General features: G+C 45.9%; 1 protein-coding gene across 1 annotated transcript in view; it reads left to right on the top strand.

Moving 5' to 3' along the window:
- LOC135507859 (intersectin-2-like) overlaps nt 1-16,684 on the top strand; it is a 37,414-nt gene extending 20,730 nt beyond the window's left edge. Inside the window, exons 18-39 of the mRNA XM_064927581.1 lie at nt 1,376-2,127; nt 2,337-2,461; nt 2,580-2,806; nt 2,973-3,066; nt 4,499-4,695; nt 4,883-4,938; nt 5,028-5,194; nt 5,283-5,328; nt 5,443-5,564; nt 5,661-5,757; nt 5,887-6,081; nt 9,323-9,444; nt 9,527-9,633; nt 9,755-9,938; nt 10,174-10,272; nt 10,470-10,637; nt 10,720-10,932; nt 11,152-11,270; nt 11,389-11,471; nt 11,573-11,656; nt 13,488-13,661; nt 13,921-16,684. Of these exons, the coding sequence (XP_064783653.1) occupies nt 1,376-2,127; nt 2,337-2,461; nt 2,580-2,806; nt 2,973-3,066; nt 4,499-4,695; nt 4,883-4,938; nt 5,028-5,194; nt 5,283-5,328; nt 5,443-5,564; nt 5,661-5,757; nt 5,887-6,081; nt 9,323-9,444; nt 9,527-9,633; nt 9,755-9,938; nt 10,174-10,272; nt 10,470-10,637; nt 10,720-10,932; nt 11,152-11,270; nt 11,389-11,471; nt 11,573-11,656; nt 13,488-13,661; nt 13,921-14,078 (3,589 nt within the window). The 3' untranslated portion in view covers nt 14,079-16,684. The remainder of the gene's footprint in view (nt 1-1,375; nt 2,128-2,336; nt 2,462-2,579; nt 2,807-2,972; nt 3,067-4,498; nt 4,696-4,882; nt 4,939-5,027; nt 5,195-5,282; nt 5,329-5,442; nt 5,565-5,660; nt 5,758-5,886; nt 6,082-9,322; nt 9,445-9,526; nt 9,634-9,754; nt 9,939-10,173; nt 10,273-10,469; nt 10,638-10,719; nt 10,933-11,151; nt 11,271-11,388; nt 11,472-11,572; nt 11,657-13,487; nt 13,662-13,920) is intronic.
- The last annotated feature ends 296 nt before the right edge of the window (nt 16,685-16,980 follow it).

Below are 16,980 nucleotides of genomic sequence, written 5' to 3'. Positions count from 1 at the left end.
TCTACAGACAATTCCTCATAATGACAAAGCGAAAACAGGTTTTTGGACACTTTTGCAGATAAAAAGTATTCAGACCCTTTGCTTTGAGACTCAATCTGTTTCCATTGATCATTCATGAGATGTTTCTACAACTTGATGATTAGGAAAGGCACACACCTGTCTATATAATGTCCCACAGTTGACAGTGCATGTCAGAGCATAAACCAAGCCATGAGTTTGAAGGGATTGTCCGTAGAGCTCAGAGACAGGATTGTGTCGAGGCACAGATCTGGGGAAGGGTACCAAAAAATGTCTGCTGCATTGAAGGCATCCAAAAACAGTGGCCTCCATCGTTCTTAAATGGAAGAAGTTTGGAACCACCAAGACTCTTCCTAGAGCTGGACGCCCGGCAAAACTGGTCTGGGAGGTGGCCGATGGTCACTCTGAGAGCGCTCCAGAGTTCCTCTGTGGAAATGGTTTTCTTTCTGGATGTTTAGCCCGTCTCTGCAGCACTCCACCATTTATGCCTTTTTGGTAGAGTGGCCAGACGGAAGCCACTCCTCAGTAAAAGGCACATGACAGCCAAATTGGAGTTTGTCAAAAGGCACCTAAAGACTCTCAGACCATGAGAAACAAGATTCTCTGGTCTGAAGAAACCAAGATTGAACTCTTTGGCTGAATACCAAGCGTCACGTCTGGAGGAAACCTGGCACCATCCCTACTGGGGATGTTTCTCAGCGGCTGGGACTGTGAGATTAGTCAGGATCGAGGGACAGGTGAACTGAGCAAAGTACAGAGAGATCCTTGATGTAAACTGCTCCAGAGCGCTCAGGACCTCAAACTGAGGCGAAGGTTCAGCTTCCAACAGGACAACGACCCTAAGCACACATCCAAGACAATGCAGGAGTGGCTTTAGGACAAGTCTCTGAATGTCCTTGAGTGGCCCAGCCAGAGCCTGGACTTGAACTTGATTTGACCATCTCTGGAGAGACCTGAAAACAGCTGTGCAGTGATGCTCCCCATCCAACTCTGCAGATCCTCTTAAGCTCTGTCAGCAAGAATGGGAGAAACTCCCGAAAATACAGATGTGCCAAGCTTGTAGCGTCATACCCAAGAAGACTCGAGGCGGTACTGAGTAAAGGGTCTGAATACTTATGTAAATGTGATATTTCAATTTAATTTGAAATACATTTGCAATCTTTTGCTTTGTCATTATGGGGTATTGTTTGTAGATCGATGAGGGAATGTAAACCATTTGATACATTTAAGGCTGTAATGAATACGGCTGTAATGTAACAAAATGTGGAAAAAGTCTTTCCAAATGCACTGTATACACGCTCAAGCATGATTTGTTTTGACGTTGACCTCTTTCTCCCTCCCTCCCCTGTCTACCCAGGCGCATTAAGCTGGAGAAGGAGCGTCAGTGGCAGAAGAAGCTGCAGAGAGAGGAGGAGGAGAGACAGATGAGGTTGCAGGAAGAGAGGGAGGCCAAACTGAGAGAGGAGGAGGAGAAGGAGGTGCAGGCCCGCCTCTTAGCTGCTAAAGAACAGGCAGAATGGGAACGCAGAGCAGAGGAGAGGAGAGAGCAGGAGAGGAGGATGCAGGAGGAGAGGAGAAGACTGGAGGAAGAGGAGAGGAATATGAGGGAGGAGGAGAGAAGGAAACAGGAGGAGGAGAGGAAGAGAGAGGAGGAGGAGAGGAGAGAGGAAGAGAGGAGGCGGCAGGAGGAGAGGAGGAAGCAAGAAGAGGAGGATTGGCGCAGGAGAGAGGAAGAGAGGAAGAGGTTAGAGGAGGAGATGGCGAGAGAGAAGGAGGAAGAAGAGAAGAGGCGGCAGCGGGCTGCGGATGCAGCAATCCGAGACGCAGAGGAGAGGAAGAGAGTGGAGGAGGAGAGGAGAAGGCAGGAAGAGGTGGACAGGAAGAGGCGCGAGGAGGACAGGAAGAGAGTGGAGGAGGAGAGGAAGGAGGAAGAGAGGAGGCGGCGGCAGGAAGAGGAGGAGGAGGAGAGGAAGCTGAAGGAAGAAGCGAAGAGGAAGCTGGAGGAGGAGAAGAGGAAAAGACAGGAGGAGGTGTTGCGGCCGAGTGCAGGGAAGACAAACATCCATGACAAACTGTCAGCCCTTCTCAGAGGACTAGAGGAGAGGAAAGGTAAAGAGGAACAACTAGACATTCAACTGTTTCATTCCCCTGCATTCTTTTCATTCATTCATTACCTTTATTAAACCTATATTACGATATCGATAACAAAAAGGCACATGATTGCCCTGGTCAAATGTGGCTCGCAATATAGGTGTAATGAAAGATTAATATATTTTCAAATATAAACTGAGGTGCTGTTATGTGAATGGCTGTTCCAGGTGGTCTGCAGCCTCAGGCCATGGAGCACAGGAAGTCTGCGGCGCTCACTTCCTTCCGGGCGCTCTACCCTTTCACAGCTCGCAACCAGGACGAACTCAGCTTCGAGGCCGATGAGCTCATCGAGGTTAGAACCATAGAGATGACTAATTCTAAATGTAATTCTACACTCTGTCATAATTTCTGAGTACAGGTTTGTGCGTCTTTGTTGTTTGACCTTTGTGTGCCCATTCATGTGTGTCTAGGTGGATGAGAGTACGGAGCGGGAGCAGGGTTGGCTGTATGGCTGTCGGCAGGGGAAGATGGGCTGGTTCCCAGAGAGCTACGTGGAGAGACAGGCCAAACCAGAGACACCTGCTGTTATTAATGCAACTCCAGCTGCCACTACCACTGCTGTTGCTACTACTGCTGTTTATGCTACTGTTGCTAAACAGGCCCCCAGACCACAACTCTCCACTCCCAAACATACAGGGTAGGATGGCTACCACACACACACGCACAATTACTACCCATAGATCCTTTGCCTAGGACTGTGTTACCTTTCCTCAACCCTGATGAGACATTTTATATGGTGATTCATGTAAATACTGTACTACTGACACAGAAGTTCATGACATTTGACCCTTGATGTCTTCTAGGAAACCCGGGGGAGACGCTACCATGCCAACGGGACAGAACTCAGCCTTCACTCCTACACACGCCCCTCACCACGCCCCCTTGGATCAGATACAGGTATAGAAGAGGGGTGGAACGATGCCAATTGGAAGCAAGGGATGAGTTTGTGGCCAATATCGTGATTGGTGATGGATGGCTCCACCTTCTCAGGAGCACAGCACACTGTCACACCTGTTTCAATTAGACAAAGGCTTTATGATTAGTTGACTAATTGAATGAGGTGTGCCAGCTTAGGGTTAAAACTCAAATGTAAAGCGTCTGCCCCGGGGGGGGGCCCGGGGAAAGGGTTGGGTAACCCTGGTCTGGTCTCTAAAGACGGTCTGTCTTAAATCTCTTAACACTGAAGGGATAGGGGCAAGGGGTTGTTATTGCTCCAGGTATTCCACAGTACTGTGCTGCCATAGCCGCCCTCACCGTCGCCTGTACACAATATAACCAGGACGTTGGGAGTGGAGGAGCAGGAAGTGTTGGGTGATATTTACACTGTAACACCCCACACAGATCACGTTACTACGTAGTTAGCTAGAGGACCCATTTTTGTATCTGTTCCACAGGCAGAGCCATTGAGGCCATCTCCGTTTTGAAATGGTCCTGAACCATATCTTGTGTGTCATTCATTTGTTGTGGCCATAAAGGGCAGGGATATAGTGTTTGTCTTCAAATTTGGTTGCCTTGCAGACAAGCAAGGCAACCAAATTTAAAGACAATGCTCTGATCATTGGCTGATTGATCCCAACCAATAGGAATCCCCACCCAGTTGACTACTTTAAAATGGTGAAGCCCTCACTGGCAATATCCCTGCAAAAACAACGGTTATATCCGTGATGAGTCCTCGAACTCAGTGTTTACGAACTCGAGTACTCCCAACAGTACACATTTTTATTATAGCCCCAGACAAATGTACCTGATTCAACTTGTCAACTAATCATCAAGGAGGTGTGTTTGTCCCGGGCTAAAAGACATACAGAGCTCCATGAATGTGTGTGTAAATATATGATGCGGGTACTTGAGGACCAGAGTTGGGGAAACACTGCTCTGACTATTCCTTATGCCTACTCTGATATACACACAGATTCAGACTGCACTGGTTAAAAGGAAGGGACTGGTGTAAGGAATATGACAAACTCCCTCCAGCCTGCTTACACCAGTCTAGAACCAGTCTAGAACTTTTAAACTTTTAAAGGAGTGAAAAAGGAGAGCTAGGGTCCTGTAGGTTTTTCACTCAAACCCTAATCTAGTGCACCTATTTCTAATAATTAGCTGGTTGATGAGCTGAATCGGGTTAGTTACGACTGGGGTTAGATTGAAAACCTGCAGGAGGGAAGCTCTCCAGAAGCAGGGTTGGGAGAGCCCTGAACTACAATCTCCCAATTTGACTTTGACCCCTGTCCTTCGGCTCTCTCTCCCCCCCAATATCTTCCATCCCTCTGTCCACCCTCTTCCTTCGCTGTCTTTAACTCCCTCCACCCCTTGTTCTTTCCTTCTGTAGGTGGCGGGTAGCCTGCAGGCCCAGGCTCTGTGTTCGTGGACAGCCAAGACAGAGAGCCATCTGAACTTCAGTAAGGACGATGTGATCTGGGTGCTGGAGCAGCAGGACAGCTGGTGGCTGGGGGAGCTCAACGGGGCGCAAGGCTGGTTCCCCAAAACATATGTCACACTCCTGGGAGAGAATGAAGACACCACCAAGTAAATACACGCCACACACACTTTTTCTTTGTTTTTTTTCCCTCACACACAGAGTTTTGGCAAACAGGCCCTTTTGTTATCAGTGAAGGAATTCAGTCGTGTGTGTGTTTTTGTGTAGAATTCAGTCGTGTGCATGTGTTTACTTATGTTATAATCGTTTTAATAATGTATATTTGTCTTGTTCCAGCTCGATAAATTCCCCTCCAGATGGCTCTGAAGCCACAGATGCTGCTCAACAGGAAGGTAGTTTGACGTTTGTGTCTCTGAGAGCTCAAGTTTTGTGTCATCCAATCAGAATGTCTCTGAGGTTATGTTTTGTGTCGTACAATCAGAGTACGTGGCACTGTACACCTATGAGAGCCCAGAGCCTGGCGACCTGACATTTAGGGAGGGTGATGTCATCCTGGTGACCCAGAGAGAGGGAGAGTGGTGGAGCGGAGGCATCGGAGACCGCACCGGGGTGTTCCCCTCTAACTACGTCAAACCCAAAGAGACAGACGTAAGACGCATGCAAACACACGCACAGTGTACTGCAACTTGTACCCGGCTTGCACTTAAGACCTAAGTACGGTAACTTGTTCTTTCAGACATCCAGCAACTCTGGAAAGTCAGGTCAGCCTGGGAAGAAACCAGGTAAGGACATCACACTACATTATTCTCATGCTGGGAAAGTACAGCCTGGCTGCTCCTTTTTCCCTCTCAACGTTCCTCTAAATCTGATGGAACTCCCTAATTGTGCGCATGCAGAGATAGCCCAGGTGAGCACAACATACACGGCCACGGGGACAGAGCAGCTCAGCCTGGCGCCAGGACAGCTTATCCTCATCCTCAGCAAGAACCCCACCGGCTGGTGGCTCGGAGAACTGCAGGTTGGCTGACTGACTGGTTTAGACTAGAATGAAATCAGGCAATATGATTTTGATCGATACAATTTGCTTTAAATTGTTGATTGATTCATCTCTAAGGCGCGGGGAAAGAAGCGTCAGAAGGGTTGGTTTCCTGCCTCGCACGTCAAAATGCTGGGATCCAACAGCGGCAAGTCCACGCCAGCACCTCTACCAGGTAAAACACACACCGATCTCAGGAAACACACGTCTTTAGTAGGTAATGGGTGAAGAAGACCGGCTATCCTTTATTTGGAACTCCTATGCCCTCTCACACATTGCTCTCCTCTTTCTCCCTCTCCTCCAGTGTGTCAGGTCATTGCCATGTACGACTACAAGGCAGCCAACGAGGACGAAATGAGCTTCTCCAAGGGTCAACTGATCAGTGTGTTCGACAAGAACGACCCCGATTGGTGGAAAGGGGAGGTCAACGGGGTCACTGGTCTGTTCCCAACTAATTACGTCAAGGTGACCACTGCCGACACCGACCCCAGCCAGCAATGTGAGTACATCACTTTTTTGATGTGCTTTTCCAAAGTTTCTCAATTTAAGTGTTCACATGACATGGTGGGCAGATAGATGCCTACCAGTACACATGACAGGTAAGATGGTATGTAAAATGTTAGTAGAGCCAGTTAGCATGGTGAGTCAGACTAGTCTAAAGTTTACCCCCCCCCCCCCAACTACACAACTGATTCAAATAATCAAAGCTTGATAATGAGTTGGTTATTTGAATCAGCTGGGTATCGCCAGGGCAAAAACCAAAACGTGCATCAACTTTGGGAAACCCTGGGTAAGAGTTTAGCAACAGTGTTATTTATACTCTTCGGCGAAATCTTTCCCGGTTGATTCCTTTCTACCATTTCTTCTAATTGTCACCTGTTCATCAATCCATCCATTCTTCTCACTCATGTTTTCCTTTCACTTCTCTCCCTCTTTCCCTCCCTTCCTCTTTTCTCTCCCCTCTTCATCTCTTTCTCTCTGTAGGGTTGTAGTGTCTCCTTCTCCTCCTCTCCGTCTGAGACCCACTATCACGCTCTTGACTGTTGGAGGCCCCGCCCCTTTACTAACCTCTGACCCCTGTCTGGTCATACCTCTCTGACCTCTAACCTCTGACCTTCTGCCTGTGTCTGTTTGGAGTAGGTTGACGTTATCCTTGAACACAAATCTAGGGTCAGACTAGCCAGCCCATAATGCTAACTTGTTAAAGGGATAGTGCAAAATACTGGAAATGAAGCCGTTTTCTTACTTACCCAGAGTCAGATGAACTTGTGGAAACCATTTTTAAGTCTGCATGCAGTTTGAAGGTGCAATCATCCATGACTTAATCTGTCATTTGGTAAGTAGAAAAATGCTGTAATTGCCATAATCTTGCTCTGTCACTTTAACCACGAGGGGAATGAAATAACATCTGTGCCAGTGGGTTTAACTTCTACCTATTCTACCACTGATACAGGGTCTGATAGGTTGTCCTCCCTTAGTGCAGCGTTGCCCAAAACTCTGTCCTGGTGACCCAAGGGGTGCTCGTTTTTGTCCTAGTAATACACAGCTGAATCAAACAGTCAAGTTTGATGATGTTTGATGATCATTTGAATCAGTGCTAGGGCAAAACCCCTAATGACCACTCCTTGGGGTACCCAGGACTGAGTTTGGGCAACGCTGCCCTAATGATCAGAGTTAGCATTAACGTTAGGTAACCTGATCCTAGATCTGTGGTTCGGGGAAGCTACCTGGAGCATTTGTCCCTTTCTTTTCTGCTTTTTTCAACTCCCACCAACTGGCTTTTTTTAACCTGGGACGGAACCAAGAGCTGAGATTTGACCCGTCTGTCTGTATCCCTGCTGTCCTTAATGCATCCAATGACTTTTCTGACTTGATGTAGGACCCCTGGCTGAATCTAAAGAAAAACGTATGCAAGTTGAAACAAACATGCACATTCCTAAACGGTTTTCTATATTAGGAAAATGTTTTGGTGTTTGGTGACCCTGAAGTGTATTGACTCTAATGTTGATCTAGTGGGTCTCTCTCTGTGGCTGTCCCCCTTCACCTGCCCCCTCCTTTCCTCCCATTTTCTCTTAGAAGGAGTGACAGATAATTTTATTAGCCCCATTTTTATTTTATTTATCATTTAAGGAAGTTCAGCTCGCAAAGAACTCACTGATTCCTTACTGATTCAATAATGATGAGTCGTTTGCGTTGGCCACACTGTATTTGTTAGAGGATTTGTGACAATCAAAAAGGAGTCCCCTCTGATTTAACTGGAACGATTCATCATTGACTGAATTCTAACAATTAATTTGCTCGGGCCACTGTGTGTTTTTCGAAAGCCGTACCTGATTGTGATGATTCATAGCTCTTTGAATCAACTCTTTGAGCTTTGCAGTGTTCAAGAGCAGAACAAACAACTAGTTAGAATCACACCTTAATTCCTCTGGCGTTGACTATATTATTCTGATTACTGATGCTGTTTCTCTGCTGTGCCTATTTCCGTTTTAGTGCATGATCAAGCTAGAGTGAAGTAGCTAGCTGCTGTAACACTGAAAAGGAAACTAATCTATGCAAACTAATGGATGTTGTTGGACAACCAAGCACTGTCCAGGGGTTGGATTGCTCTTTCTCTGCATCCTACTACAGCTCCTCCTACTCTCTTCTGCTAAGGGGCTTGTTCCACATAACACAGTGAGACGATTTTTGAAAATGTACCTCTGTCTTTGCTTCTATCTGAGTCTTGCCCAACCGGTAGTGTGGAGCCGGCTGCATAGAGTCCAGTTGGACACCAATGACAAAGGAATAATGGCGCCATCTGCCGCCCGGTTTGGGCTAATCTGAATCCATGGTGAAATTAAAGGCTGCTTTTGAAATGTGTGTCGTCATCCCTGGGTGTGAATGTTAGGACAGCACTAACGGTATGACCATTTGTCTGTGGAAGAGATCAGTGTGTGTTTACAGTCAACACAACATCATTGCTATCTGAAATAAACACCCACAGTTTCAGAACTGGAACACAGTATCTAGATATTCTGATCTCTGGTTACCGTTTTATTTACCTGGTGTCTTCCCAAGGCAGGGTGACCGTTATCTTGGTCATCTGGAAGTACACACAGTCCTTCTCCTATTTTGGTACAACAGATTTAGCTGCTTGTCTTGCTATGGGCTTAGTGTCTCTGGATGAGAGGGCAGGAGGGATAGAGAGGACAGGAGGGATAGAGAGGACAAGGTGAGGGAGAGAGGAGAACACCAGTTAGAGGTTTGGCTAAAGTGAGAGGGTCTCATAGTCTACCTGGGCAGAGAGAGACAGCAGAGAGAGCATGAGTTTACACAGTGAAGACAAGCTGCAGTTTCTAAGGCTCTGGGATAAGACAGAAGAGGGGAGGGATACTGGGAAAGAGAAGGAGACCACCTGTATGGGACTCCACGGCTGTCAGAATGGGCACTCTGCACAAGGTAAGAGTGCCCTTGCTTTGGGTGAATGTGTGTGGTTGGTTCTGAGACAGACTATCGATTGATGGGTTTAGGGGAGTGTGTGTGTTTTCAGAGTGTATACAAATGTGACTGTGCGTTACTGTTCTGAGTATATACAGACGTAGGATCCTAATTTGACCATTATTATCTTAGCAAAATAATCCTGCAACAACAAAATTTGCAGCAACAAAAAAGTGATCAAATTAAGATCCTGCATCTGTATGATTCCCTCCTCTCACTTGCTCTCTCTCTCGCTCTCTTGTTCTCTCGCTCTCTCTCAGGGTGTGCTGACCTGAACAGTCTAGACTCTATGAGTCCCCAGGAGAGGAAGAGACAGGGCTACATCCACGAGCTCCTCCAGACAGAGGAGAGATATGTGGAGGACCTCCAGATAGTCATGGAGGTAACACACCAACACAGACGCTAGAATCGGTGCGCACACACACACAGCAAGCACACTTATGTACTCTACTCCGTGTGTTCAGGTGTTCCATAAGCCCATGTCTGAGTCGGGCCGTCTGACAGAGGCAGAGATGGCCATGATCTTTGTCAACTGGAAGGAGCTCATCGCCTGCAACACCAAACTGCTAAAGTAGGTATTGACGTGGAGTGGGTTTAGGTGTGTGTTCACCAGTATGAGTGTCTCGGGCCAGATGGTAAGAACATGTGGTGTTTGTGTTTAAATGTGTGTGTGTGTGTGTGTGTGCTCGTAGGGCTCTGCGTGTGCGTAAGAAGACGGGGGGTGAGAACATGCCTGTCCAGGTGATCGGGGACATCTTGGCGTCCGAGCTGGCTCACCTCCAGCCTTACATCCGGTTCTGCTCCTGTCAACTCAACGGAGCTTCTCTGCTACAGAGTAGGACTGACAACCAACAGGACTTTAAAGACTTCCTCAAGGTGAGAGGGGGAGACTGGGAGGGAGGGAGCATGAAAGAACATAGAGAGAGGAAATTAATGAAGAGACGATCCATTTAAGTTGGAAGAAGAAGGGGCGGGAGGTAGAATACAACAGGAGAACGTGCGGTGAGTGGAAGAGGAGAACGTGAACATTTCTGATGCATACCAACTGGAGAGAGCTGATTATACATGGAAGGTTGTGTGTTCATATTAAATATTGTTTTTTCTCCATCAGAAAATCGCCACAGACTACCGCTGTAAAGGCATGCCCTTATCCAGCTTCCTGCTGAAGCCCATGCAGAGGATAACACGCTACCCTCTACACATCAAAAACGTAAGTGTGCGCGTGCGTCTTTGTCTGCGTGTATAGTACCTGTGTGTATAAGTCATGTGAGTGTGTGTGTGTGTGTACTTTTAACCTGTGTGTATTTTCCATCTGTGTTTGCTCTTTGGAAAGCACTTTGTGACAACTGCTGATGTAAAAAGATTGGTGTGTGTGTGTATGTAACCCCTGTCTATTGGTTGTCTCAGATCCTGGAGAGTACCCAGGAGGACCATGCAGACCGCAGGCCTTTGAGAGAGGCTCTGGAGCGGGCTGAGGAGCTCTGTTCTCAGGTCAACGAGGGAGTCAGGGAGAAAGAGAATTCTGACAGGCTGGAGTGGATACAGTCACATGTACAGTGCGAGGGAGTCACAGAGGTAGACACAGACGCGCACAACGTATATACACACACACGCAGCATCTCAAACATCTGTAACCCTCCCTCTCTATCCCTCGCAGAACTTGGTGTTTAACTCTCTGACTAACTGCCTGGGGCCCCGTAAGCTGCTCCACAGTGGGAAGGTGTATAAGATTAAGAGCAATAAGGAGCTATGGGCTTTCCTCTTTAACGACTTCCTGCTGCTCACCCACGCTGCCAAACAGTTCAGCTCCTCAGGACCGGACAAGCTCTTCAGCACCAAGAACAACACACAGCTCAAGATGTATAAACCGGTGAGAAACAAACGGCATGGACGTGCTCGCACACGCTGGCATTTATTCCAAATGGCTCATTTTGACAAGGAAAAGAAAGGGCACTTCCTATTTGAAAAGCATCACTCATCGGAGCCCGTTCAAATTGAGAACATCCCCGTATCCAGTTTCTCAATGGTTATGACATGTATTATGGCACGGTTATGACAGCCTTATGAAGTGTTATGTTTCCTCCTGTAGCCGGTGTTCCTCAACGAGGTTCTGGTGAAGTTGCCTGACCCCTCCAGTGAAGAGCCCTTCTTCCACATCTCCCACATCGACCGAGTCTACAGCCTCAAAACCGAGAACATCAACGAGAGGTACGCACAGGCACAAACACAAATGCAGGTGCACACACACTAATATGCAGGGACTCCACTCGCATTCCATTACCCTTGCTCATGTCGTGTGTGTGGGTGTGTACTTTTCGTTCTGCAGGACGGCCTGGGTGCAGAAGATTAAATCTGCCTCAGAGGACTTCTTAGAGACCGATAAGAAAAAGAGAGAGAAGGCATACCAAGGTCAGTTTTCTGTTTTTCTCTCTCTCTCACACACACACTCTCCAATAGTTAAAGCAGGAGTCCTAGTAGTGGTGTGACTATTCTCGTGTGTGTGTGCGCAGCTCGTTCCCTGAAGGCCAGTGGAATCGGCCGGCTGTTAGTCACCATCCTGGAGGCCACTGAACTCAAGTCCTGCAAATCCAACGGTGAGTTTTATAAACATTCATACATACAGTGGCAAGAAAAAGTATGTGAACCCTTTGGAAATAACTGGATTTCTACATAAATTGGTCACCAAATTTGGTCGGACTTCTAGGTCACAACAATAGACATACAGTCAAAGAATTATGTTTTCATATCTTTATTGAACACACTGTGTAAACATTCACAGTGCAGGCTGGACCATTCCTCTTTACAAAACTGTTTCAGTACAGAAATATTCTTGGGATGTCTGGTGTGAACTGCTTTCTTGAGGTCATACCTCAGCATCTCAATCAGGTTGAGGTCAGGACTCTTGACTGGGCTGCTCCAGAAGGTGTATTTTCTTCTGTTGAAGCCATTCTGTTGTTGATTTACTTCTGTGTTTTGGGTTGTGGTCCTGTTGCATCACCCGACTTCTATTGAGCTTCAATTGGCGAACAGATAGCCTGACATTCTCCTGCAAAATGTCTTGATAAACTTGGGAAATCATTTTTCTGTCGATGGTAGCATGCTGTCTAGGCCCTGAGGCAGCAAAGCAGCCCCAAACCATGATACTCCCTCCACCATAATTTACAGTGGGGATGGGGTTTTGATGCTGGTCTGCTGTGCCTTTTTTCTCCACACATAGTGTTGTGTTCCTTGCAAACAACTCAACTTCAGTTTAATCTGTCCACAGAATATTTTTCCAGTTCTGCTGCGGAACATCCAGGTGCTCTTTTGTGAACTTCAAACAAACAGCAATGTTTTTTTTGGACAGCAGTGGCTTTTTCCATGGTGTTTTCCCATGATCACCAATCTTGTTTAGTGTTTTACATATCGTACACTCGTGAACAGAGATGTTAGTATGTTCCAGAGATTTCTGTAAGTCTTTAGCTGACACTCTAGGATTCTTCTTAACCTCATTGAGCATTCTGTGCTGTGCTCTTGCAGTCATCTTTGCAGGACAGCCACTCCTAGGGAGAGTAGCAACAGTGCTGAAATGTCTCCATTTATAGACAATTTGTCTTACCGTGGACTGATGAACATAGACTTTTGTAACCCTTTCCAGCTTTATACAAGTCAACAATTCTTAATCTTAGGTCTTCTGAGATCTCTTGTTTGAGGCATGGTTCACATCAGGCAATGCTTCTTGTGAATAGCAAACTCACATTTTGTGAGTGTTTTTTATAGGGCAAGGCAGCTCTAACCAACATCTCCAATTTCGTCTCATTGATTGGACAGGTTAGCTGACTCCAATTAGCTTTTGGAGAAGTCATTAGCCTAGAGGTTCACATACATACTTTTTCCAACCTACACTCTGAATGTTTAAATTATGTATTCGATATCAACAAGAAGAATACAATAATTTGTGTGTTATTGGTTTAAGCACACTGAGTCTGCCTATTGTTGTGACTTAGATGAAGATCAGATCAAATTTGATGACCTGTTTATGCAGAAATCCAGGTAATTCCAAAGGGTTCATATATACTTTTTCTTGCCACTGTAGTTTACCTACACAGCAGGCATGAACTACTACCACTTATTACAATGAGGAAGGGTCACTTAAGCAGTAAAGCCCGGGGGGGGCATATACCATAAATGCATTATTGCTATTATTAACTGGTTACCATTGTAATTAAAGCAGTAAAAATACATGTTTCATCATACCCATGATATACGGTCTGATATACCACGGCTGTCAGCCAATCAGCATTCAGGGCTCGAACCACCCAGTTTATAAACGTAAACATGGCACATGTACAGACTGTATTCGTGTCTTGAGCACTGGTATGTATTAAAACCTTTCCCTCCTCTTCCTCTCTCCTTGTCATCCCGCTCCTCCTCTTCCTCTCCCAGGTAAGAGTAACCCTTATTGCGAGGTAACCATGGGGGCTCAGATCTACACCTCTAGGACCCTCAGTGACACGGTCAACCCCAAGTGGAACTTCAACTGTCAGTTCAACATCAGAGATTTGTACCAGGATGTCCTTTGCATCACCATCTTCGAGAGGGACCAGTTCTCCCCTGACGGTCAGCACGCACACACAAATCCAGACATTCTGGCCACGCTGGCCAGGCAGACTAAAATCAGACGCGTGCCAGTTCTCAAATAGTTGTTGAACATATCAGCTCACCACGTCAAATGGTAGAGCAATCGCATGCCCGACTGTGCAGTTGGTGTAGTACGGTTTATGTATCGCAGCGTCTGCAATGTAGTCGGCCTGGAACGCAACCTCTATGTATAATGTGTCGGACTGCTAACTAGTCTCTCCTCTCTGCCGTTTCCCAGACTTCCTGGGTCGCACGGAGGTTCCCGTGGCAACCATAAAGAAGGAGTTGGAGAACAAGGGTCCAGCGACGCGCCGTCTGCTCCTCCACGAGGTCCCCACTGGAGAGGTGTGGGTCCGCCTCGACCTGCAGCTCTTTCAAAACAGAGCATCCAAATAAGGACCTCTGGGCCAACACTGGACGTCCAAATAAAGACGTCCTGCAACTCTTCCAAACGAAGGACGCCAAAATAAGGACATCCTGGTCTGCCGCCAGGCTGGAGGGCCTCGGTAGAAATTGTATGTAACTGCTGGTCCTAATGGTTAAGTTTGGGGTTGCCGGATCCTAGTTCTGTGGTTAAGCCAGGGCTAACTTTTACCTGGAGCTGTCATGGGTAACACTAACCACCCGATGAGCTAATGGGAATCCTCCCTCCCTCATCGGAGATCAGACGTTCAGTCCTAAGCACTGATCTGAAGACAGTTTCTAGCCTTTGAGGTTTGACTGGGGGTAGGCAGGGTTGGGTTAGTGTAAAGCTGATCCTAGATCTGTGTTTAGGAGCAGCTTCTAGCAGTAGTGGTTCTTCTTGAACCAGCACAAACACTTATGGCCTATGCACTCCTCTGCTACTGACTCTCACTCTGCCAAGTATGCTTGTTGTAAACTCAACCCAGGCCAGTCGTTGTTGAAACTGTATTTATTTCATTACAGATAGTCTTTAACTCCACAGTAAATATTTGTTAAAGCTAAGATTTTGTTTGGGAAAGTAATATGAGGTCAAATGGAGAGCGGTTGGAAAAGTGTGGTCCTTCTTGCCACGATAGTTTACCACTGGACATGAGACTAATCTCAGGATTGAAGTCTTCTTCTTTTTGCTGCCAGTCTATATTACTGTATCAAAACCTGCTTCTTTTATTTTGTCTCAATCCGTTCATTTTTCTCTCTTATTAGTATAGTAACATTAAAGATACATGTGCAGAGGATTTTTAAGATACTGTGGCGACACTGAGATCTGACTGAGTTTTAAAACGATCGGTCTGTCTGACTCCCTTTAATGCTTGTTATACTAGACAACATACTTCTGCCATGTGCTCCCTCTCCAATATATGGGTGTTTCAATGGAATAGTTTATTTTGTCTTTGATCTCTTATAAATGTTGGAGGTCTTGTTCTTTAATTGTGGTTTAGTTGCCTCAAATCCTAAAAGGGAAAAGTCTCTTTATGTTTCTTACACTCCCGGGCCCATATTCACAGAGGTTCAGAGTAGGAGTGCAGACATAGGATCAGTTTTTCCTTTTAGATCATAATGAATAAGATGATATGGATAGAGGGGACCTGATCCTAGATTAGCACTAGCCTGGTCCCAGATCTGTTTGTGCTTTTGCCTACTCCATTGTCAATCCAAACATGTTCTGCATGATAATTCAGTTAGGAGTAGGCAAGAGATCAGAAACAGACTGACACCCAGGCTAGATCAGCACTCCTACTCTGGGATACTCAGTGAATATGGGCCCAGATGCCTCCAGTGGCTCTATAACCATTAAGTGGTGTGGCTGCAGATGACTGGTGAGCCAGAGCGGCTCTTATTGATTGTAATTTATGCAACTATCCAGAGATTTTGATCATCAAAGCATTGTATTCAGTGTCTATCTTTCAGTAGCCTTTCATATTTTACAAAGGATTTCCAAGAATAGTCTTTGAAGGATAACATCCCATTTGAACTATATTATGTAAGTCTTAAGTTTGTAAGACAGGAAGTGATTAGCTGGACAGCCAAGTAAAGTACCGATCTATCAGACTCTCGCTGCCTTTTCTCCTAATTTTATACTGAACAAAAATGTAAACAAACAATTTCAGTGATTTTACTGAGTTACAGTTCATATAAGGAAATCAATCAATTTAATCAAGTCTTTAGGCCCTAATCCATGGATTTCACAAAACTGGGCAGGGGCGCAGCCGTGGGTGGGCCTGGGAGGAAATAGGCCCACCCATTGGGGAGCCAGGCCCAGCCAATAAGAATGAGGTTTCCCCCACAAAAGGGCTTTATTACAGACAGAAATACTCTTCAGTTTCATCAGCTGTCTGGGTGGCTGGTCTCAGACGATCCCGCATGTGAAGAAGCCGGATGTGGAGGTGCTGGGCTGGCATGGTTACACGTGGACTGTGAGGCCAGTTGGACATACTGTAAAATTCTCTAAAACTAAGTTGGAGGCGGTTTATGGTAGAGAAATTTACTTTAAATTCTCTGACAACAGCTCTGGTGGACATTCCTGCAGTCTGCATGTGTGACAAAACGGCACATTTTAGAGTGGCCTTTTATTGTCCCCAGCACAAGGTGCACCTGTGTAATGATCATGCTGTTTAATTAGCTTCTTGATATGCCACACCTGTCAGGTGGATGGATTATCTTGGCAAAGGAGAAATGCTCAAACAGGGATGTAAACAAATGTGTGCACCACATTTGAAAGAAATAAGCTTTTTGTACATATGGAACATTCCTGGGATCTTTTATTTCAGCTCATGAAACATGGGACCAAAACTTTACATGTTGTGTTTATATTTTTGTTCAGTATAATTTGAGCTGCACAAGTCTTCTATTGGGTTTTATTCATTTGAGGTTTAACTTTAAATCATGTTTTTTGTGTCAATGATTCTATGTAATGATTACAGTGCTAACAGTGTGGATTCTACATTGCTACCTAACATGCAGTGTGTTCACAATGGGCACAGCATGGCACTCACTGAATCATGGCTCTTTTAACGATAATAAAAGGTATTGAAAACAAACTGTCCAAGATATCTAAACTGAGATTGCCCCTATAGTCATTGGTTTGTATAGACCTCACCAGCTTGTAGTCCTAAAAACAGAAATGATTTACCTCCAGTTCGTTCAGTTATTCCTATGGGCAAAGTGAATTTGGAAAGAATTGGATTTTGGAATAAATGCAGAAAAAAAGGTCTCTGTCCAATCAGATCCGCTTTAGTCAACATCCGCATAGCGGTTGTTTTGATGGGTGTCTGAGTTGGAACTGCTTTAGCGCTGTCAAATCCACAAGTGGGGCGGCAGGGTAGCCTAGTGGTTA

This window comes from Oncorhynchus masou, chromosome 21, assembly GCF_036934945.1.
Source record: "Oncorhynchus masou masou isolate Uvic2021 chromosome 21, UVic_Omas_1.1, whole genome shotgun sequence".
NCBI lineage: Eukaryota > Metazoa > Chordata > Actinopteri > Salmoniformes > Salmonidae > Oncorhynchus > Oncorhynchus masou.
Note: the sequence above shows the minus strand (reverse complement) of the source record. Positions and strands in the feature narration are given on the sequence as shown.